Genomic DNA, 24,813 nt, shown 5'->3' with positions numbered 1-24,813 from the left:
TGAGTTTCTGGACTCCTGACAGACCTTTGCATCTTTCATCCAGTGCTGCACTGACGATTCTGGATTCTGAGTCATGGAGAAAGCAAAACAATTGTCAAAGGATCTGCGGGAAAAGGTAGTTGAACTGTATAAAACTGGAAAGGGATATAAAAAGATATCCAAGGAATTGAGAATGCAAATCAGCAGTGTTCAAAATCTAATCAAGGTGGAAAATGAGGGGTTCTGTTGAAACCAAACCACGTTCAGGTAGACCAACTAAAATTTCAGCCACAACTGCCAGGAAAATTGTTCGGGATGCAAAGACAAACCCACAAATAACTTCAGGTGAAATAAAGGACTCTCTGAAAACATGTGGTGTGGCTGTTTCAAAATGCACAATAAGGAGGCACTTGAAGAAAGATGGGACAGCACAGAGACAAGCCTCAAACCTTCTGGCATAAAGTCATTTGAAATGATGAGACCAAAATTGAGCTTTTTGGCCACAACCATAAATGCTACATTTGGAGAGGAGTCAACAAAGCCTAGGATGAAAGGTACAACATTCCTATTGTGAAACACGGAGGTGGATCGCTGATGTTTTGTGGATGTGTGAGCTACAAAAGGCACAGAAAATTTGGTCAGAATTGATGGCAAGATGAATGCAGTATGTTATCAAACAGAACCCCTCATTTTCCACTTCTTGATTAACGTTTTAACACTGCTGATTTGCATTCTCAATTCCTTGGATTTTTTTTTATATCCCTTTCCTGTTTTATACAGTTCAACTACCTTTTCCCGCAGATCCTTTGACAATTCTTTTGCTTTCCCCATGACTCAGAATCGTCAGTGCAGCACTGGATGAAAGATGCAAGGGTCTGTCAGGAGTCCAGAAACTCATTGACCTTTTATACACACACACTAATTACAAGCAAACAGATCACAGGTGAGGATGGTTACCTTTAATAGCTATTCAAACCCCTTTGCATCAACTTGTGTGCTTCTTATCAGGCCAAAATCACCAGGGTATGTAAACTTTTGATCAGGGTCATTTGGGTAGTTTCTGTTGTCATTATGATTTAAAAAGAGTAAACACAATTGATTGGTAATAAATGGCTTCAGCCAAACACTAACCATGAGTGAAAGAAAAGTTTTAGTGTTATCATTCATATTCTCCAAAAAATGGCCAAGAAATCATAAATTCTACCAGGGTATGTAAACTTATGAGCACAACTGTATATGTTACCTGTCTGATTACAGTACTGTACTGTCTGTCTGATGGTGCTGTGTATAAATATGATATAAAACTACCTTTAGGTTACATGTATAAGCTGTATAATGATGTAAACATTGCTTAAATGACATAAGATATTGTTTACACTTGGTCCCATCCTCTCTCCAAACTGTCCCCTTCAGAAATCCAAACCTTTTTCGCTCCCAAGCAGTTTGGATAAAGGGTTTTGTACTTGTACTTTCTATTTGTCAATCAAAATCGATTTCTATTCAAATAAGCCAGTGCAATGTAGGGTGTTTGTATTTTACTTAGTAACCAGGAAGCCACTATATAAACATGGACAACTGAGCTGGCAGAAGTGCTGCAATCAAAGGTGGATGTTTCAGAATTATAGGAAAAGATTAAAAGGAAAACAATCCGTGCTAACTCCTCCTTCACATTAAAGAATACAAAGGCCCTGAGTGATGCAGATGTTGGGACCTGCATGCTTTAAAGCATCCAGTCTCATATCCCCCACACTGTAGTCTCCTTTTAGACTGATAATATAAATGTATCTGTATTTGGGTTAACAGGATCCAGTTTCTTTTGGACAAGGTATGTATCCAAGAAGTCTATACTTTAATATGGTTCCCTCCCAGCAGGTCACTACAGTCAATAGTGTTGCTTTACGCATTCCAGCCATCAAATGTGTTCCCACCATTTCTTAAAGGCACAGTAAACCCCTTATAATAATATTTAAAACAAATCTGCAATAATTTATTGTATTATGTGAGGGCATTCTTTTTAAAAGCATTAACACCTAGTTTCCTGAAATTAATTGTTTAAATAGCTGTACTCCACCCAGCATTTACCGTATTAGGAAGAACCAAGTCAGTCTTGCTACTGGAGTAGCCAGTAATAGCCACAGTATTTTGTTAGCAAATTCTCCATTGTTTGGCAATTTGTAATTGTATCTTTGCTGAATCTAGTAAGGATCAGATGTGTGTCAGGGTTAGGCTTGTGAATCCTGTGTGTGCAGATCTGCAATAGTTCTCAAAATTAGAAAACATTTTTTATAAAGTTTTCTTACTAACATAACATTGCATAACATTTTAAATTACAGTATCAAATGGTTTCCTATTCCTTTGATATTCACAAGTGCTCTTTAAAGATCATTACTTACATATATTACATTTTGTTCTAACACAGAATCAGCATGGATGCTTTCACTATCAAAGGGACATAAAACCCCAAAATGTTCTTTTATGATTCAGATACAGAATACAATTTGAAACAACTTTCCAAATTACTTCCATCTCATTTGCTTTATTCTCTTGATTGTTAAAGAGACTAATATAAACTAGCTCTAAATAGGGGGGCGCTATAATAAGTGTATTAGGACAATGATAAATGAGTATGTAAGCTTTAAACATCAACACCAAAACATCTACCAACACATATATGTGAAAAATTAATTATATATGTATACATATATATCTATACCTATACACACACCAATGTGCATGCACACTATACACACACACACACACAAAAACAGTTATATGTGAGTGCCAATAGACATATACATATAATATTCCAATGCTATACATGGACAAACCCATTTACAAGCAACAAAGTCCAATAAGATCTGTGTAGTTCAACTAAGGATAGGTGAAGACAATTGTTGTTTTTATCTGATGGCGATGATACAGTAATGCTGCACTCTCCTCACATGTGGATGTCAAAAAATCTGGAAGATGAAAGAAACAAGAGAGGCGCCTGTGTGTACCAGTAGATAACCAAATGATAATTTTCAAAGAGCCCTAATCAGGGTACTCACATTTGCAAAGAGCACTCAGACAGTGCTATTGGAAACAGGCTGGATGTTTGACAGCAACCCAGCTCAGTGATTGCAGAAACAAAATGACACCAAATCTGGAGAAGATAAGACAAAACAGTGTGCCTGTATGTACCAGTAATAAACCAAAAATATATCAGTGTAGATTCTCATTCAGTATACTCACATTTGTGAAGAGCACTCAGACAGTGCTATTAGGCACAAGTTGGATATTTAGCAGCAAACCAGCTTACTGATATGATGGTAACACAGGCACTGGAACACAGGAACTCCAAAATATATAGAAGAGTCTCTAAGGATAGAGACTATAAACTAAAACTGCAGAATAGACTGCAACAAGTACAGCCTATAACTCCCTAAGGAGTAACAGGTAGGTAGGAAAGGCACGGTTTCAATGTATAATGAACAAAATTTAAAATTGATTTATTGTAAATCAAAAATACAAAAAATACAGATAAATATATAAAACAATGGAACCAGAAGGCAGGGGTTGCTAGATACCCTCCTTCAAATATGCAGATGCCTGATGAAACAGTGTGGTAAACCACTGAGAAACGCGTTGCATATTTGAAGGAGGGTAGCTAGCAACCCCTGCCTTCTGGTTCCATTGTTTAATATTTTTATCTGTATTTGTTGTATTTTTGATTTACAATAAATCAATTTTAAATGTTGTTCATTATACATAGGAACCGTGCCTACTTACCTGTTACTCCTTAGGGAGTTATAGGCTGCATTTGTTGCAGTCTAGTCTGCAGTTTTAGTTTATAGTCTCTATCCTTTGAGACTCTTCTATATATTTTGGAGTTCCTGTGTCCCTGTGTCACCATCATATCAGTAAGCTGGTTTGCTGCTAAATATCCAACTTGTGCCTAATAGCACTGTCTGAGTGCTTTTCACAAATGTGAGTATACTGAATGAGAATCTACACTGATATCTTTTTGGTTTATTACTGGTACACACAGGCGCCCTGTTTTGTCTTATCTTCTCCAGATTTTATGTCATTTTGTTTCTGCAATCAGTGAGCTGGTTTGCTGTCAAACATCCAGCCTGTTTCCAATAGCACTGTCTGAGTGCTCTTTGCAAATGTGAGTACCCTGATTAGGGCTCTTTGAAAATTATCATTTGGTATTCTACTGGTACACACAGGCGCCTCTCTTGTTTCTTTCATCTTTATTCTCTTGGTATCCTTTATTGAAGAAGCAGTAATGCACTACTTGGAACTAGCTGAATGCATTGGGTCAGCCAATAGCATGAGGTGTATAGGAGCAACCACCAATCAGCAGCTCCTAAGCTTATCTAGGTATCCATTTCAACAATGGATATCACAGAAATAAAACAAATTAGATACAAGTAAATTGGAAAGGTGTTTAACATTATATGTTCTATGTGAATCATTTAAGAAAATAATTGGGTTTCCGATACTTATTGATGGCTTATTTGGGCACTTAGCACACTTTTTTTTTTTAGGAAATGGATTTCATATTATCTATTATGTTATGTTTTAGATAATAGAGCTGAGGCGTTTTTAAGGTTTGGTAATAGGTAATTGTTGGAGATATGTACTCATTACTGCATCCCCCCAATAAATACTACTTTTTCTCTTTTTATGATATTTACTATTTACCTGCATCAGACAAATCCCACCCATCTAAACGTGAGACAGATTTTTCTGATCCGGTGTGGGTAACTGATTTATACATTTTTTTCACTAAAACCCTTTAGCAAAGTGAATTATTCTGAAAGCGATATATGGGGCACCATATATTGTATCCTGTTCACTGAAAGTAAATACTTCTTTCCACCCCAAGGTGATGTACTGAATACCAAACATTTCCAGCCCTGAGAATTCGAATCCTCAATTGTAAGAGCTAAATGACATTAAATTATGCACAAGAAATATAATGAATGCATATCGCAAAGTTGTTTTATTAGGAATAACACATTTTATATAAAAATCTCAAGATGTTTACTGTCCCTTTAAATGGACATGAAACCCCAAATTTTCTTTCATGTTTCAGATAGAGCATGTGATTTTAAACAACTTTAAAATTTACTTCTATTATCAAATTTGCTTTATTCTCTTGGTATCTTGTGTTAAAGGATCAGCTATGCATGGGAGACAGCTGAACAAATCTGGTGAACCAATGGAACAAAAAATAACCAATCAACAGCTAGCTCCGCCTCCCGCTAATGCATTGCTGCTCCTAAACCTACCTAGATTTGCTTTTCAACAAAGGATGCCAAGAGAATAAAGCAGATGAGATAATAGACATTATCATTGGAGAGCTGTTTAAAATCACATTTTATCTGAATCATGAAAGAAAATTTTGTGATTTTGAGTTTCAGGTCCCTTTTAAGCCTATTTAATGGGTTCTCCAACATCAATTTTATTCCAGAACAGATATTACCATCAGCACATACGATTGCATATAAAAAAAAAACACAACACAGCAGTTAGATATGTGAAATTTTTATATAAACATGTAGATTTTTCATGTAAACTCATATACACTGAATCACATTCTAAATGTTTCCATGAAAATGTCAGTATTTGAAATATTGCAATTAGGGTTAACCCCACTGCTGCCAGTTAGAGGTATTGCAGCCATGTGGTGAGAATTTAAGGGACAGTCAAGTGCAAAAAAACTTTCATGATTCAGATAGGGCATGTCATTTTAGACAACTTTTCAATTTACTTTTATCACCAATTTTGCTTTGTTCTCTTGGTATTCTTAGTTGAAAGCTAAACCTAGGCAGTTCATATGCTAATTTCTTAGACCTTGAAGTCCGCCTCTAATCTAAATGCATTTTGACAGTTTTTCACCACTAGAGGGAGTTAGTTCATGTGTTTCATATAGATAACATTGAGCTCATGCATGTGAATTTACCACGGAGTCAGCACTGATTGGCTAAAATGCAAGTCTGTTAATAGATCTGAAATAAGGGGGCAGTCTGCAGAGGCTTAGATACAAGGTAATAGGCCAGTGAGGTAGCTCAGTGGGTAAATGCCCCGACTACAAAAAAATCCTGTTTAAAAGATCCAAGGTCACAGGTTCAAATCCAGGCTGGCCCTTCATCCTTCTGAGGTCGATAAAATGATTACCATTAAATTGGGTAATAATAACAACTATTACTACAGCTTCCGATTTGAGTAATTCCGAGGATGAGCGCTGAAAAAGCACTTTGAGTCCCACTGGGAGAAAGGGGCTATATAAATACTAGTTGTTATTATTAATTACAGCGGTAAAACGTGCATTAATATAACTGTGTTGGTTATGCAAAACTGGGGAATGGGTAATAAAAGGAGTATCTATCTTTTAAAACAACAAAAACAATTCTAGTGTTGACTGTCCCTTTAATTTGTCATATTTGCAAAGTTGTGTTATTCGAAAAGCATCATATGCACAGTAGTTAAAAAACATGTAGAAGGATATTGACAGAATTTACATTGGACCAGCTGCAGGTGACACTGTATGTTGTGTAGACATTGGTCTCACATGATTGGTCCAAGCACCGGTGATGACAAATTACTTCACCTGCATCACTTAAAGGGACAGTAAAATTAAAATTAAACTTTCGTGATTCAGATAGAGCAATCGATTTTAAGCAACTTTCTAATTTACTCTTATCAATTTTTATTTCTTCTCTTGGTATCTTTATTTGAAAAGCAGGAATTTAATCAGAATCTGGCTTGCTCTTGCTTATTGGGTGGCTAAATGTAGCCACCAATCACAAGCGCTAGCCAGGGTTCTGAACCAAAAATGGGCCAGCTCTTTAGCTTATATGCCTACTTTTTCAAATAAAGATAGCAAGAGAACAAATAAAAATTGATAATAGGAGTAAAGTAGAAAGTTGCTTAACATTGCACGCTATATCTAAACCATGAAAGAAAACAAAATTGGGTTTAGTATCCCTTTAAAGTGTGCACGTGGTATACACCCATATCAACCTACGATCACTGGCAATATACATTTTCACTCATAAAATTATCACATTAAACTGCAGCATTTTTGCAAACAAGTACTTTATACTGCAAAATGGGCAATTCAAATTCAAAATACAGTATGTCCCTTTAAAAGAAGAGTTTTAATGTTTTTCAGTTTCAGTATGGTTTATAGTATACTACTGAAAGGTCCCAACTGTATTCAGTATTTCCCTGTATCACCCAATCAATAGCTACATTTGGTATATTTTACTATACAAAAGCAAACCTGTTATATTTAAATATTTATATAGTAAATTAACAGATTACTTATAAAGAAAATTACTCAGATTTTCTATTTCAATATATATTATTTTTTTAACTTATTTTTATAAACCTGCTATAGGTGAACCATTTCTGCATGTTTTCCCCGTGCAGTGATAAATATGTCAGTCAGAAACAAGGTTTATAAGGCATTTATACTGAAGGAATGTGGGATGAACAAAACTAATAAAAAATAATTACAGTGAGGTGAGGTGCGTCTTTACCATAATAGGGTCATGTAATAATTTTAAATATTAATATTAGTTTAAATATCCTGTGAATCCTTTCATTGCAAACAAAAATATTTGTAATGTGTCTGATCATGCTCCTCTCAACAACAGCAAAAAGACGTAGTAAAAAAATTACATGTTCTAATTTGTAAGAGGTTAAACACATAGGTAAAAGTACTGCACAGGATCCACAGAGATAGCCGCTAAGCCAATCAGCAGCAATTGTACAACTCCACCAATCACATCTGTGACTGTTCTGCACCAGTAAATCTCTGTGGCTCCAAAGCGGTACTCCAACCATGTGTTAAAGGGACATAAAACAAAAAGTTTTTCTTTAATGATTCAGATAGAGCATGCGATTTTAAACAGCTTTCCAATTTACTTCTATTATCTAATTAGTTTTGTTCTTTCGGTATCATTTAATGAAAAGGATACCTAGGTAGGCTCGGAAGCTTCCGATTGGTTGGTGCACATATATGCCTCATGTTACTGGCTCACCCCTGTTCAGTGAGCTCCTAGTAGTGCATTGCTGCTCTTTCAACAAAAGATACCAAGAGAATGATGCAAATGAAAATGAAATAATAGAAGTAAATTGGAAAGATGTTTAAAATGTTATTCTCTATCTGAATCATGAAAAAATAAATTTGGGTTTCATGTCCCTTTAACTACTTCGTCGTTGGATTAACCCTTTGCGTGCTGATGGCTCAGAGCTGTCAGGAGCACTCTCCCACCTTGAGGGAGATCTGGGGGCTCCAAACCGCTCCTACCCCGGCGATCGTGCCTGTAGAGTGACAGGCATCGCCGGGGCTTCACGTGATGCGCGGTGACGTCACGCACAATGACGTGATGTTAAGTATAGGAGCAGGGGGCATGCTGCTTAGAAGCCTGTATCTCAGGCATCTAAGCAGCTACAGACCCCCAAGACCCACTGTTGGAAAGGTAATTGCCTAACCTTTCCAACAGTGTAAGTCTTGGGGGTCGGTAAAAAAAAAAAAAGCAGAAAAATAAAAAAAAACTCAAAGGGTTAAGACATACATCATGTAATTTTAGCACTACCAAGCCTGCAAGTGATGTCATTTTGTGTTACTATGTACCTGGAATCTGTATTTTAAAAAAAAATGGCGTCAATGTATTTTCAGAATGAAAGTAAGAATTGTTATGAAGGGGTAATATTCAGACACATAGTTTGGCTTAAAACGGAATTTATTCTCACTTTAATCTGACAATTTATAGTAACAAAGCTGCTCCAAACAAGGGGCTTAAAGGGACACTAAACCCAATTTTTTCTTTCATGATTCAGAAAAAGCAGGCAATTTTAGACAACTTTCCAATTTACTCCGATTATCAAATTGTCTTCTTTCTCTTGCTATCTTTATTTGAAAAAGCTGAAATCAAAACTTAGGAGCTGGACCATTTTCGGTTCAGCACCTGGGTTGAGCATGCTTATTGGTGGCTAAATGTACCCACCAATCAGCAAGCGCTATCCTGGGTTCTGAACCAAAAATAAGACGGCTCCTTAGCTTAGATTTCTTCTTTTTCAAATAATGATAGCAAGAGAATGAAGAAAATTTGATAACAGGAGTAAATTAGAAAGTTGTTTAAAATTGCCTGCTTTAGCTGAATCATGAAAGAAAAAAATTGGGTTTAGTGTCCCTTCAAATGTCACTGTCATTAACTGAGAGAGACTTCTGTCTAACATGTTATTTAGGAGTCGTAACAATGAGTATTTACTCTCTCAAAAATTATAAGAACATCCTAAGGATGATGAGATTCGTACAAAGGTATTGCTTTGCCTGCAATTTAAAAATGGCAGAAGACACAATTTTCTATGACACAAGTGATTAACGTTGTCATAAAACACCAGCTTGTACCTAATTACTGGCATCTATAAAGGACACACAATACTATTAGGACGCGTCTCAACTCCAGTTCTCAAGTAAGGCAGATTTTCAGTATATCATTGCTTAAAGGGATACTAAACCCACATTTTTTTCTTTCATGATTTAGACAGAGCACACGAATTTAAACAACTTTCCAAAGTACTTCTTTTATCTAATTTGCTTTATTCTCTTGGTATCCTCCTTTGTTGAAAAGCATATCTAGATAGGCTAAGAAGCTGGGAGCTAGCTACTGATTGGTGGCTGCACATATTTGCGTCTTGTGATTGGCTTACCAATGTGTTCAGCTAGTTCCCTGTAGTGCATTGCTGCTCCTTCAGGAAAGGATTCTAAGACAATGAAGCAACATTTTTAATAGAAGTAATTTGGCAAGTTGTGTGCATGTGTGTGCTCTATCTGAATCCTGAAAGAAAATATTTGGGTTTAATGTCTGTTTTAAAGAGGCATAATGGTGTAAAATCAAACGAGGTTATACAGCCCATTCATGACAACTGCAACATGTTTGCAAAAAAAATGCTTACCTCTAAGTGCTCAATTTATCAAGCCGTTCACCACCATACGACTGTAGTTTCTTACAAAAGAACGTGCAGTTAGTATTGATCAAGCAGTGATCTAATGACCGCTGCTTCCTAACCTCTTAGGTGGAAAATTTCAATCTCCTGGTATCGTCCGACCAGGGAGATTGACAGATCCTGCCCAAGCGTGATTGGCTGTGCGCGGGCAGGCTGCGGTGTTGCATGCGAGCAGCGTACAGGCGAGCTGGGGCGTACAGCAGCGAATTTGTACGCCCCAGTCCGCCATCGCTTGATAAATCGAGCCCTGTGTGTATTTAACTAGATCAGCATCTTTTTGCACTTCCATAGCTGGTCACTGAGCATAGAGGCGTATGCACAGTGACGGTCAAGTGTGATTGATGTATAAACGGATCCAATAGTGCAGTTAAATGCATAGAGGAAAACCTTTTTTTTATTGCACTCTACAACAAACATGTTATAATCATTATGCTGCAACAAATTCTCTATCTGATTTTACACATTCATGTCCATTTAAAGGGATACGAAACAACATTTTTTTTCATGATTCAGATAAAGAATACAATTTGAAACAACTTTCCAATTTACTTCTATCATTTATTTTGCTTCCTTCTCTTGTTATCCTTTGCTGAAATCTTTATCTAGGTAAGCTCAGGAGCAGCAAAGAACCTAGATTCTAGCTGCTGATTGGTGGCTGCATATATATACCAATTGCCATTGGCTCACCCATGTGTTCAGTTAGAAACCATTAGTGCATTGCTGCTCCTTTAGCAAATGATACCAAGAGAATGAAACAAATTAGAAGTAAATTAGAAAGTTGTTTATAATTGTATTCTCTATCTGTATTATGAAAGAACATTTTTGGGTTTCATGTCCCTTTAAGCCATGACGGATCATTTACCTCTGTGTACAAGCAAGGAGATGTTAAGTTTGGCATATAAAGCGTTCTTGAAGACTGGAGTTTAAAAACCAAATCCATAATATCTGTAAGGCTTTCGTGTGTGTTTTTTTGGTAAAATATAGCTTTAATAGTAAATAAAACTCTTGTAAGTACATCTATGTAGCAACAACTAATGCAGCTGAAATATTAAACCTGACATTGACACACAATATAATGACATTGCACTCCAATAGTCTCTTTAACATGGTGAAGACACAAAGCTCTTAAAAAATGTAGATCTTTTTATATTAATTAAATTTATCCTTTTTTTTTTTTTTAAAGTAACATTTCATTTTAAATTTTCACAGTGGAATACGTGAGATGAATTATTTGGCATCTCCAACACAGATCCCTCATATTGTGAACTAAAAACTTGGTCCCTTGTAGTGTTTAGAACGTTTTGACCTTATAGCAGAGCAACTAAAGGCAGTAAACGGAATGCCAACCGTCCCCTTCTATGCGCACAGGAAGTGCTACAGCGAGGGGCGTGTATTGCGTTATGTACGGACTTGGAACTTGCCCGCTTTAGTGAGATATTTCACTCCTTTGAAAGGTTTGTATTTCTCTCCATATATGTCCAGGCGATTAACTTTGAGCCCTGTAAAAAAGAAAAACATTCATTAAGTACACTTATGCACCTTAAAGGGACATTATACACTCATTTTTTCTTTGCATAAATGTTTTGTAGATGATCTATTTATAGAGCCCATAAAGGTTTTTTTTTTTTAAATAAATGTATAATTTTGCTTATTTTTAAATAACATTGCTCTGATTTTCAGACTCCTAACCAAGCCCCAAAGTTTTATAAGAATACCGTCAGCTACCTACTCCAGCTTGCTCCTGCTTGTGTAAAGGGTCTTTTCATATGCAAAAGAAGGGGGAGGGGGAGTGTCTTATTTCCCACTTGCAGTGGGCTTTCCAGCTACCTTTTCAACAGAGCCAAACTGACAGCTTCTAAGTAAGTTTTTAAACCATTTTATACTGGATTTTTATATCAGTATCTGTGCATCTTATTCTTTATAGTAGTGTCTATTACATGCAGTTATATGAAAATTTGTGTATAATGTCCCTTTAAAGGGACATAAAACCCAAAATGTGTCTTTCATGATTCAGATAGAACATACAATTTGAAACAACTTTCTTATTTACTTCTATTATCAAATTTTCTTGGGTTTTGTTTGTTATCCTTTGTTGAAAACCAGGAAGGTAAGTATGAACATGCACATGGCTGCAGTAGTATATTAAAGCAAATTTGCAACAATGTTATACATTAGCAAGAACACTAGATGGCAGCACTATTTCCTATCATGTAGTGCTTCAGACAGGTGCACGGTACCTATCTAGATATCTCTTCAACAAAGAATAACATGAGAAAAAAAAGCAAATTTGATAAAAGAATTGTATTGTACACTTTTTTTAAATTGCATTCTCTATCTGAATGATGAAAGAAACATTTTGGGTTTCATGACCCTTTAAACAATGTATAATCTTTTGTTTTAATGACTGTAAGGTTAGGGCAAATCTACAATGTAAACCTTTGTTTCAGTAAAACGTACCAGAATTACATTTCAATTAAAATTTATATCTAATAAGGCAGGAAATGGTAGTCAAACAGCGGCTCCTGGGATTTGTCAAGCCCCAAACTTCCATATCTAAAATTCAAAGTTCTAATAAAATGCACAAAACAAAAATAACTACAGGTAGCCCTCAGTTTACGCCGGGGTTAGGTTCCAGAAGGAATAGTTGTTAATCGAAACCGTTGTAAATTGAAACCCAGTTTATAATGTAAGTCAATGGGAAGTGAGGGAGATAGGTTCCAGGCCCCTCTCAAAATTGTCATAAGTAACACCTAATACATTTATTTTTAAAGCTTTGAAATGAAGACTTTAAATGCTAAACAGCATTATAAACCTAATAAAATAATCACACAACACAGAATATATCATTAAACTAAGTTAAATGAACAAAAACATTTCTATACAGCATTATAAACCTAATAAAATAATCACACAACACAGAATATATAATTAAACTAAGTTAAATGAACAAAAACATTTGCTAACCAGCATTATAAACCTAATAAAATAATCACACAACACAGACTTCACGTGCATTTTTCTGCAAACAGTTCTTTCTATGCATTCCAATCTGGACTGATTTATAGACAGGAAGATCTTGTTCCTTTGAAATCTGCTCGATAGCTCAGGTCTGATTAAACTGATTAATTTCAGCTTGCTTGGCTTTGCTGCAACACAAGTGGACAGCTCCACCTACTGGCTATTTTAATAAATGCACTGTTTTTCATTAGCAGTCACATGACTGGAAAAAAAGGTTGTTATTCTGAAACGGTGTAAATTGAACCGTTGTAAAACGAGGGCCACCTGTATATACTTTATTAACTTACTGACAAATCACTTTCATGAAACACAGCACATAGCAGTTAGTCACTATTACTAAGTTAGTGGTTCTTTGCCAAGTCGGAGAGGTATTGAGCAGTTTTTTGCAACTCCAGTCCTTAAAGGGACACTGAACCCATTTTTTTTCTTTCTTGATTCAGATAGAGCATGACATTTTAAGCAACTTTCTAATTTACTAATATTATCAAATTTTCTTCATTCTCTTGGTATCTTTATTTGAAATGCAAGAATATATATTTAGATGCCAGCCCATTTTTGGTGAACAACCTGGGTTGTTCTTGCTGATTGGTGGATACATTAATCCACCAATAAAAAAGTGCTGTCCAGTGTACTGAACCAAAAAAAAAAAAAAAAAAAAAAAAATCTTAGATGCCTTATTTTTCAAATAAAGTTAGCAAGAGAACGAAGAAAAATTGATAATAGGAGTAAATTAGAAAGTTGCTTAAAAATGCCTGCTCTATCTGAATCACGAAAGAAAATTTGGGTTCAGTGTCCCTTTAAAGTGAAACTAAACCCAAAATGTTTCCTTCATGATTCAGACAGAGAATACAATTTTAAACAACATTCCTTTACTTCTATTCTCTAGTTTGCTTTATTCTGTAGAAAGCCTTTGTTGAAGAAATAGCAATGCACATGGGTGAGCCAATCAGACGAGGCATCTATGTGCAGCCACCAATCAGCAGCTACTGAGCCTATCTAGATATGCTTTTCAGCAAAGGATATCAAGAGAATGAAGCAAAGTAGATAATAGAAGTAAATTAGAAAGTTGTTTAAAATTGCATGCTATTTTTAAATCCTGAAAGAAAAAATGTGAGTTTCATGTCCCTTTAAGTACCCCTAACAAACCAGATTTTCATGATATCTGAACTAGAGCACAGGTGACAATCAGCTGATCAGTAACTAACCTGCTCTCAGCAATCAGCTGATTGTTTCACCTGTACTTTAGTTGAGATATCATTAAAATCTGGTCTGTTAGGGGTACTTAAAGGGACATTCCGGTTAAAATTTAAATGGACATAGATAAATTACACGTTTGAAAAGAAGCATATTTGCAATATACATGCATTGGCAAACATGCTTCTAGTAAAAGCTATCACTGTTTTAGTGTTAGCATTTTTCTCTGCACGTGCATGTGAATCATAGCTAGATATTCTTAGTAAACCAGCATTTAAATACTGCAGCTGCTCAGAGCACCAGTGGGGTTTATATCATGTCAGCAATTAAATAATTAAGTCATTACCAGATGGCACAAGCACCTTAGGCTCTCTGAGCAAATGCTGTGTTTAAAATGCTGGTGCACGGTGCATATTAAAATACATTTTTGGAACAGCTATAGCTTTTATTAGAAGCATTTTTGCTGGTAGATATATATTACAAAAAGGCTTCTATACAAAACTGAAAGGCATCCAAGTGGATTCCAATTTTGGCTGGAATGTCTCTTTAAGGACTGGAGTTGAGAACCAATTGTATAGCGGATATTTAGCCCACTAAAGTAACACTGTATTGTAAAATAGTTTCCAATGACTTGTTCTACCAGCTGCAGGGTATAAAATCTATGGGAAATTGCTCCTTTAGGTTTATAATTGTATATAAAACAGCAATTTTGTGCAACGAAAACATATTGAAATGGACCAAAATGAATCTCCTTATATCTTTCTATATACAAACATGTATCTCTATCTTATCTCCTTATCTATGTCTATTCTCAAAGGTTAAAATTTTTTATAACCCCTACTGGGTTTCTGTGGATTCCTTTTTTACATAGCTTTTCTTTAGAGAACACAAACATATTCATATTTTCGGTATAAGTGGTGGTTTTAGCAGGCAAAATCTATTTCAAATGATGAAACAAAGGTAAAGGATATATTTGCAAACGTTTTAATACACTCCAGCAAGTGAAATAGACCATTTTAACACATTAAAGGGGAGAAAAGGTTACAGTACAATGTCCCTTTACAGGGAAACAAATAGGGTAAATTGGCCTTTTAATGTGTTCGCAATTACCCATTTTACCAGTTGCATTAAATATATCCTTTACCTTTATTTCAGCATTTGAAATAGATAATTTTGCATGTGGTATCACTACCTATACTGAAAGTTTCTATATTAAGTATAGGTATTGAAAAGCTGTGTAAACATAGCGGCAGGAGAAATTACACTCACAGTAGGAGGTAAAATGTTAATTTCCAATTGTTCTCTTTAAAGGGCCAGTAAACCTAAAAAATAATGTTATATAATTCTGCACATAGGGCAGAATTATATAACATTATATTAGTAGCAGCTTTATAAAACCTAATATTCCCTGTGAATTTTTATTAAAAAAATAGTGTTTTCCAGACCCGCTCTCTGTGCTTTTCTGAGAGGGTCTGTTTTTATCACAGAGCGCATCTGGCCAGCTGTCTAGTCACAGCCCGGCCCGACCGCGCCATTACTCTCAGTGCAGCTCGCTCCTGCTCTGTCTGACAGCGGGAGAGAGCTGCACTGAGAGTAATGGCGCGGTCGGGCTGGGCTGTGACTAGACAGCTGGCCAGATGAGCTTTGTTATAAAAACAGACCCGCTCAGTACAGCACAGAGAGCGGGTCTGGAAAACACTATTTTTTTATTAGGTTGATAAAGCTGCTGCTAATATAATGTTATATAATTCTGCACTATGTGCAGAATTATATAACATTATTTTTTTAGGTTTACTGGCCCTTTAAGTACTGGGCTTTGGTATAAAGAAAGATATACTATAAAGAAGCATGTGTGTGTATTGAAAGTGATAAAATAAGGAGATCTGACTTCCCTGCAAGCTCAACCCACTTTGATGGGTTGTGGTTTCCAAGAACAACACTGCTGTTTCATATACAAAAATAAGCATAAGGGATACATTTCTCAAACATTTTATACTCTGCAGCTGTTATACTAAGTCATTGAAAACACATTAAGGGGAAATTTATTTTACAAAACACTGTCACTTTAACTCACAGTCTTTTATAACAAAGCCAAGCTTTTAAAGCATTGGAGAGAATTAACCCTTTAAGGACCAACGACGTACAGGGTACGTCCTACAAAAAAGGTCCTTAACGACCAAGGGCGTACCCTGTACGTCGTTGGTGTTTGACATCGGTGGAAGCGATCCTGATCGCTTCCAGGCACTTTCATGTTCGTTGGTGGGTGGGAGCCGATGTGGGAGGCGGGTGGGCGGCCATCGATGAGGGTTGCATGTTAGAGGGGGGCGGGATCACGCACGGGCGTGCGGAGGTGGGCGCGTGCACAAGCGGGAGTGGGTGGGAACCGCTACACTATGAAACTTTTCGCCAAATAAAGTGGGAGAGAGGAGGGAGTTAATTGTGCTCAATGGGATCTGGGAGGGGTGGGTGGTTGGTTATTGAGGGGGGAAGCTACACTACAGAAAAATATGAAACAAAATGAAAAAAACAACATTTTATTGTAAACTGGGTACTGTCAGTACCCAAGATGGCGCACAATAAGGTAGAGGGGGAGGGGGGAATCAGGGAGGTTGGGGGCTAAGGGGGATCCTACACAGCAGAATATGTTTTTTAAAAAAAAACAAAAAACTTATTTTAGTACTAGCAGACTTTCTGCCAGTGCTTAAGATGGCGGGGACAATTGTGGGGTGGGGGAGGGAAGAGAGCTGTTTCGGAGGGATCTTGGTTTAGGATGTGTCAGGTGAGAGGCTAAAGCAAAAATTAACCCTGCAAGCTCCCTAATTAACACCTTCACTATTGGGCTAATACAAGTATGGTGCACAGCGGCATTTAGCGGCCTTCTAATTGCCAAAAAGCAACGCCAAAGCCATAAATATCTGCTATTTCTGAACAAAGGGGATCCCAGAGAAGCATTTACAACCATTTGTGCCATAATTGCACAAGCTGTTTGTAAATAATTTCAGTGAGAAACCTAAAATTTGTAAAAAAGTTTGTGAAAAAGTGAACAATTTTTTTTATTTGATCGCATTTGGCGGTGAAATGGTGGCATGAAATATACCAAAATGGGCCTACAGCAATACTTTGGGTTGTCTTCTAAAAAAAAATATATACACGTCAATGGATATTCAGGGATTCCTGACAGATATCAGTGTTCCAATGTAACTATCGCTAATTTTGAAAAAAAGTGGTTTGGAAATAGCAAAGTGCTACTTGTATTTATGGCCCTATAACTTACAAAAAAAGCAAAGAAGATGTAAACATTGGGTATTTCTAAACTCAGGACAAAATTTAGAAACTATTTAGCATGGGTGTTTTTTGGTGGTTGTAGATGTGTAACAGATTTTGGGGGTCAAAGTTAGAAAAAGTGTTTTTTTTTTTCATTTTTTCCTCATATTTTATATTTTTTATAGTAAATTATAAGATATGATGAAAATAATGGTATCTTTAGAAAGTCCATTTAATGGTGAGAAAAACAGTATATAATATGTGTGGGTACAGTAAATGAGTAAGAGGAAAATTACAGCTAAACACAAACACCGCAGAAATAAAAAAATAGCCCTGGTCCCAAACGGTCAGAAAATGGAAAAGTGATGTGGTCCTTAAAGGGACAGTCTACACCAGAATTTTTATTGTTTAAAAAGATAGATAATCCCTTTATTACCATTGTCTAGTTTTGCATAACCAACACAGTTATATAAATACACTTTTTACCTCTGTAATTACCTTGTATCTAAGCCTCTGCAAACTGCCCCGTTATTTCAGTTCTTTTGACAGACATCCATTTTAGCCAATCAGAGCTGGCTCACTGAAACTCCACGTGCGTGAGCACAGTGTTATCTATATGACACACATGAACTATCGCCCTCTAGTGGTGAAAATGTGTCAAAATGCCCTGAGAGAAGAGGCGGCCTTCAAGGGTTTAGAAATTTGCATATTAACCTCCTAGGTTTAGCTTTCAACTAAGAATACCAAGTGAACAAAGCAAAATTGGTGAGAAAAGTGAATTGGAAAATTGTTTAAAATCACATTCTCTATCTAAATCATGAAAGTTTATTTTGGACTAGACTGTCCCTTTAAGGAATTAAACTTCTGTGAATAAACAAGATTTCAATAACTGTTGATTTATAATCTGCTGAAAAAAATATAATTAAGAAACCAGAGAGTTGCGAGTACCTGAAACTGCGCACTGCTGGATTTTGAATTGAATATTCAGACTTGGGTTCTCCTCGGGTTTAGGGGCACCAGATTGTAAGGAAACCATGCCTTTTAGGCTAGGAAGTTTCTGAGAAATTATTTTTCCTATATCCCAGTTCAGCACCTAATGGTTTAAGAGAAGAAAGATTGAGCCATTAAGTTTTGGAATTTCATTAGTAATGTAAAAAAATAAATACAAAAATTACTTTTTAGAATCTGACTAAGATGGCAGAACTGTACTAATAAACTAACACACTTTAATACTAAACGCAACAATACAGACTTAAAGTGAATGTAAGCTTCACGGCATTCGATAGACTTTGAAAATTGAGCCTGGGTTTAATTCATCAAATTTTTAATATTTCTGTATTTTCTCAAATGTTTACCTTTTTAGCGCTCCGACGATAAGTGCAATTATCCTGCCCGACATTTTGTCTAATTGATTGACAGATGACGATTCTTAAAAGAACGAATCCTTGTTTACACCCCCCCAGGGTGTTTAGTCCCTTTGCATAAATGTCACGGCCAGAGGGAAACAAGGATTAGTTATTTTAAGAATCGTCATCTGTCAATCAATTCAACAAAATGCGGGGTGGGATAGTTGCGCTTAATGTCAGAGCGCTAAAAAGGTAATAATTGGAGAAAATACAGAAATATAAAAAATTTGATTAATTAAACCTAGGCTCATTTTTCAAAGTCTATCAAATGCCGTGGGGCAGTTGCGTTAAGCTTACATTCACTTTAAAGTGAAGGTAAACTTTGAAAAATTAAAGCACGTTTTTTAAAAATACTTTTAAAAACGGGCATTTTCATTCAAAGTTTACAAAGCAGCCGTTTTGATTAAAAACTTACCTTTTTTTTCACAGCCAGAGCAGCTTCCCCCACACAGAGATCCTCTCTTCACATGTCATCAATGACTAATCCAGCTTCCTCCAATCACGGCATGGCCTCAGGCAATGACTCCCTTGGGGGAAAGCCGTGATTGGAGGAAGCCAGATTAGTCATTGATGACGTGTGAAGAAAGGATCTCCGGGTGGGGGAAGCTGCTCTGGCTGTGAAAAAAACAAAGGTAAGTTTTTAAACAAAATGGCTGCTTTCTAAACTTTTATGAATGAAAGTGCCCCTGTTTTTAATAGTATTTTTAAAAAACGGGCTTTCATTCATCAAAGTTTAGCTTCACTTTAATGCCCCTTTTACATTTAAATTATGTGTTTGTGTTTATAATCATCTGCAGGCTGAGAGGAAACTTAAAAATAAAGTAAAGAAATAAAACGGTCAAAATTGAAATGTACATGGGAGCATTTTAACAATATACTATCATTAGCAAAAATGCTTACAGTAAAATGTATTACTGTTTTTCAGTGGTATATGCACATATGCTGTGAGGGTCCGTGCACCAGTATTCAAACACCACATTGTCTCAGAGTCAGCAGTGACTTGTGTGACACAAATTAGGTCTTCACAGACACAATACACACCGCTGTCGTCAGCTCTCTGAGATTCAATATTGGTGCAGGGACCCTCACAGCATATTTGCGTATGCTGTTTAAAAACTGTAATAATTTTTACTAGAAGTATTTTTGCTAATGGAAATATATTACAAAAAAAATAAATGCTATTTTTGAACTGAAATGCATCTATGCATTTTTTAATATTGGCCTTTCTAATCCATTTCCACCCATGGGCTAAGCTGTTTTGCACATTTTGCCCAGTGAGAAACCTACACATATTAAACATATATTTATTTCTTTTTCAGGAGACCCAGCAGATTCAATTGATACCATTATCTTATGTATTTTTCATGACATGTAAGAAACCTGCAACACAAAGTGTGAAAAATGCATTTTTTTTTACTTAAGATTTTAATAAATAAGGTTTTAAACAATTAAGAGTGTTTTCCACTTGAACTTTATAGTAAAAAAAAAGGGTTACCCCCATATAAATAAGGGGCTTTTGGTATAGTTGTGTAATTTTAATCTGCAATATAGGACACTAAACATTTATGCCAACTGATTAGTACTTAAAGGGACAGTAAATTCATACATTCAGACAGAGCATACAATTTTAAACGGCTTTACAATTTACTTATATTAATTAATTTGCTCCCTTCTCTTGTTATCCATTGTTGAAGTGTTTATCTAGGTAAGTTCAGGAGCAGCAAAGAACCTAGGTTCTAGCTACTGATTGGTGGCTGCAAATATTTGTCTATTGTCACTGGTTCCCCATGTGCTCAGTTAGAAACAAGTAGTGCTTTGCTGCTTCTTCATCAAATGATACCAAGAGAATGAAGTAAATTTGATGATAGAAGTAAACTGGAAAATTGTTTAAAATTGAATGTATCTGAATCATAAAAGAAAAATGTTGGGTTTCATGTCCCTTTAAAGGGACATTTAATTACTTTTTCACAGTTGAAGTTAAAAGAGGTCATTTCAAATTGCTTTACTTTTTTTGTGGCAAAATCTGCATTACCCTGTTAAAAAAACATATGTGTTTTATGCTTGTCCTTACCAGCTAGGGAGCAATCTGTCCTTGTGAAATGACTTATGCAAAAACATGGCCTTTATTTTTGTTTCAGAATCATTTGTACCTCTTTAACCCTTTAAGGACATAGCTTTCAGTTTGCTTAATTGTTTTATGACGGAAAAATTCCGTCATATGTCCTTAAGAGGTTAATCTTTTCATGCAAAGCACTTAAAGGGACAGTCAACACCTGAATTGTTGTTGTTTTAAAAGATAGATAATCCCTTAAAGTGAATGTAAATGTTGATGCTTTTTTTAAAAAATATGATTAAAAACAGGGGCACTTTAATTCATCAAAATTTACATTTCACTTGTGTTGTGAAAAAAAACCTTACCTTTTAATCTTGACAGCAGCTCCAGCTTCCTCCACCCGTTGCAAAGCCTCTTCCTGGGTCTAAAATGAGCAATCCAGCTTCCTCCAATCACAGCGTTGAATCAGACACTGATTCCCCTGGGGGGAAGCAGTGATTGGAGGATGACCGATCCGTCATTTCTGACATCAGATATAGCTTGCGACAACCGGAGGAAGCTGGAGCTGCTGTCAAGTTTAAAAGGTAAGTTGTTTTTTTTCACAACAGGAGTGAAATGTAAATTTTGATGGAATTAAAGTGCCCCTGTTTTTAATCGAATTTTTAAAAACTGGGCACTTTAGCATCAAAATTTATATTCACTTTAATTACCCGTTCCCCAGTTTTGCATAAACAGCACAGTTATAATACACGTTTTACCTCTGTAATTACCTTGTATCTAAGCCTCTGCAGACTGCCCCCTTATTTCAGTTCTTTTGACAGACATTTTAGCCAATCAGAGCCAATCAGTGCTCACTCCATGGTAAATTAACGTGCATGAGCTCAATGTTATCTATATGAAACACATGAACTAACGCCCTCTAGTGGTGAAAACTGTCAAAATGCATTTAGATTAGAGGCGGCCTTCAAGGTCTAAGAAATTAGCATATGAACCTCCTAGGTTTAGCTTTCAACTAAGAATACCAAGAGAACAAAGCAAAATTGGTGATAAAAGTAAATTGGAAAGTTGTTTAAAATGATATTCTCTATCTGAATTATGAAAGTTTTTTTTGGACTTGAGTGTCCCTTTAAACATCTAGACAATGCCCATTCAGATGCATAATAGGAGAACGTCTTTCTGTTTCGCGTCCTTTTAAATTCCCAGGGCAGTAAATATTTTTATATAAAATGTTTAGTACTAAAACTACTTTGCAATATACTTTCAATCTTTTATCCAGGCGAACCCTGCAACATATTCCCCCTATTGGCTTTAACTGATAACAACTGAAAAAAATGCATTATATACTAACATTATGACCATGGCTAGTCATGTTGTCTGCAGACTCAAGCCCAGATTGCCTCCTTGAAATATGGCAAATAGTGTGTGGAGTTTGGCTATTAAAAAGAGTTGCAGCGAACAAAATGTTAATATGTTTTAAAAACGTGTTGCTTTGGCCGATATGTTATTGTATAAAAACAGAATAGAAATGTGTTGTAATTACAAGTTGTTTACTGGCGTTTAAAGCCAGACTTCAGAGTGCAGACGAATAACTCACCTTGGTGACAGGGTCAAAGGTGTATGACCCTTGCGTTGGCACAAGGTTCATATTAAGGACCACTTTTGGCATGTGAACGCTTACTACAATGGATTCCACAGTCTTCCCCATATTCTGTTTGGGACCCACTGTTATGTCAAACCTCCCACTTGAACTGTTGTCCTGGAAGCTGATGTTGTGCTTCACATACACTGGAATTGCTACTAAGCTGTGGGAAGAAGGAAATAGATGTGAGGCTGCAGAGAAAATCTCTAATTATTAGGGGTGTGCATTCCGAATGTGGCAGACGCTTGTGATGTTCGTCTCTTTTCTAAGCCACATTTATTCTTGTGAAAGTGCAACATACCAAGATCTGTGCACATCCAGTGTTTTGTACTTTCACAAGAATAAGTGTGGCTCCAAAAAGATCCGAACAGCACTGCATCTGCCGGCCTCTGCATTTCATGTTGCCTTCTATGAAGCCCTTATAGTACTTGACTAAGCAGAGACAATGTAAGCCTATTTAATATTAATTATTATTTAGAAAATCAATTTTATTAAAGTTAACTTATATGACCTAAAAAAGCTGATCTCCGTTTTCAAATTGTATTTATTTTGCTCTTGAAAAAGACAATTATTTTGTTGAAACGTGTTGAGCCACTTCATATTAAGAAAGAGCTCCTTGTGGTTTATACACTGGAATAAATCTTCTGATAATGTGCAAGCGACTCCCTGTGAGTATTTTGCATTTGGAGCACACCCAATTCATCGCGATCCTCTTTACCACAGAACATTACTTAGAGGTGAATACATTTTGGACGCTGAACCCCCTGCAGACTTGCGCCACCAAGGAGAAATATGAGTGGTGTCTGGTTTAAGGAGAACTTAAAATTATTCAGCGAATGATAACAGAGGGGAGTATTACGTTTTTTTAGCCTTATTATTGTTTGCAGTTTATACCTGACATTGTGTAGCTTAGTATTTATTGCTTGTAGTTTTTCGATAGGCTTAGAACTTGTATAGGGATTACATACCATCATGATACTGTAATCCCTATACAAATAAAGTTTTGTTTTTGCACTAATTAATAATTTGTTAAAGAGGCTCAGGAGCAGCAATCCACTACTGGGAGCTAGCTGAACACATCTGGTGAGCCAATGACAAGAAGCATATACGTTCAGCCACCAATTACGAGCTAGCTCCCAGTAGTGGATTGCTGCTCCTGAGCCTCTAACAAATTATTAATTAGTGCAAATTTACATATAAACTGTAAGAAGCCATATTTTTCAGGAAATGTCATAGTTTATCAAATGAGCTGCTAAAAGATTTAGCTGATTGGGTGATTTCAGTGTCAGCATTTGCAGAGCTAATCGATTTTTTTATGTTCTGCTAAATAGGAACATCTCAGCTGCAAGACTGAGTGATATGCCAGGCAGAAGTCTTAAAGGGACATTGTACACTAGATTTTTCTTTGCATAAATGTTTTGTAGATTATATATTTATATAGGTCATCTGGGAGTGTTTTTGTACCAATGTATAGTTCTCATTTTTTTTTAATAACATTGTGCTGATTTTCACAGACTCCCTAACCAAGCCCCAAAGTATCAGATGTAGACTGAAGTATACAGATTCCTGCTTCCTCGTGTTTATGTAATCTGAATTTTTATAGATGGGGGGGGGGCTGCTCCTGCTTTCTCAGCCCCTTTAATTGGGTGTCCCACCTAACCTCATCAACAGTGCTAAACTGGAAACTTCTAAGTAAGTTTTTAAAAGGTTTTATACTGGATTTTTAGATAAGAATCTGTGCATATTTTTTTCTTTATAGTAGTGTCTATTACATGCAGTTATATGAAAATAGCTGTACACTGTCCCTTTAAGCACGCCACCTCTGATGCTCCTGTCCATGGCTGATGACTTTACTCTAATGTTACGTTTAGGGTTGGAGTTAAGATTATACTTAACTCCTTAAATGCCAGAGAGTGCTTTAATGCAATATGGAGCACTGAATTTAACCCTTACCGGAATGGGAGTCCTCAACTCACAAAATAAAATGTTCCTTGTGATCTTCCAGCACAGCTGGCATTACGGTGCCCTGCCATGGTGACCTGCAGCTGTGATATTGCTATATTAGCATTACATTCACGCTAATGATTACCTTTGCGCATTTAAAAAAGCTTATATAAAAATGTGCTACATGTTTCACGTCTTATATTGCACTGATCCACCTTTCTACAAACCTATATGGTTGGCTTGATTTCTCCGGTTCATTATAAAGAGCAGGAAAAATACCATGGAATAAATCTTGGTGAGAT

The 24,813-nt window shown here is 36.2% G+C and overlaps 1 protein-coding gene across 1 annotated transcript in view; it reads right to left on the bottom strand.

The window, feature by feature from the left end:
- Window positions 1-5,501: 5,501 nt before the first annotated feature.
- AP3M1 (adaptor related protein complex 3 subunit mu 1) overlaps window positions 5,502-24,813 on the bottom strand; it is a 64,357-nt gene continuing 45,045 nt past the window's right edge. The window contains exons 7-9 of the mRNA XM_053692151.1: window positions 22,523-22,730; window positions 18,418-18,562; window positions 5,502-11,492 (exon numbers count right to left, since the gene is read on the bottom strand). Of these exons, the coding sequence (XP_053548126.1) occupies window positions 11,392-11,492; window positions 18,418-18,562; window positions 22,523-22,730 (454 nt within the window). The 3' untranslated portion in view covers window positions 5,502-11,391. The remainder of the gene's footprint in view (window positions 11,493-18,417; window positions 18,563-22,522; window positions 22,731-24,813) is intronic.

The sequence above is a fragment of the Bombina bombina genome, chromosome 9, assembly GCF_027579735.1.
Source record: "Bombina bombina isolate aBomBom1 chromosome 9, aBomBom1.pri, whole genome shotgun sequence".
NCBI classification, from domain to species: Eukaryota; Metazoa; Chordata; class Amphibia; order Anura; family Bombinatoridae; genus Bombina; species Bombina bombina.
Note: the sequence above shows the minus strand (reverse complement) of the source record. Positions and strands in the feature narration are given on the sequence as shown.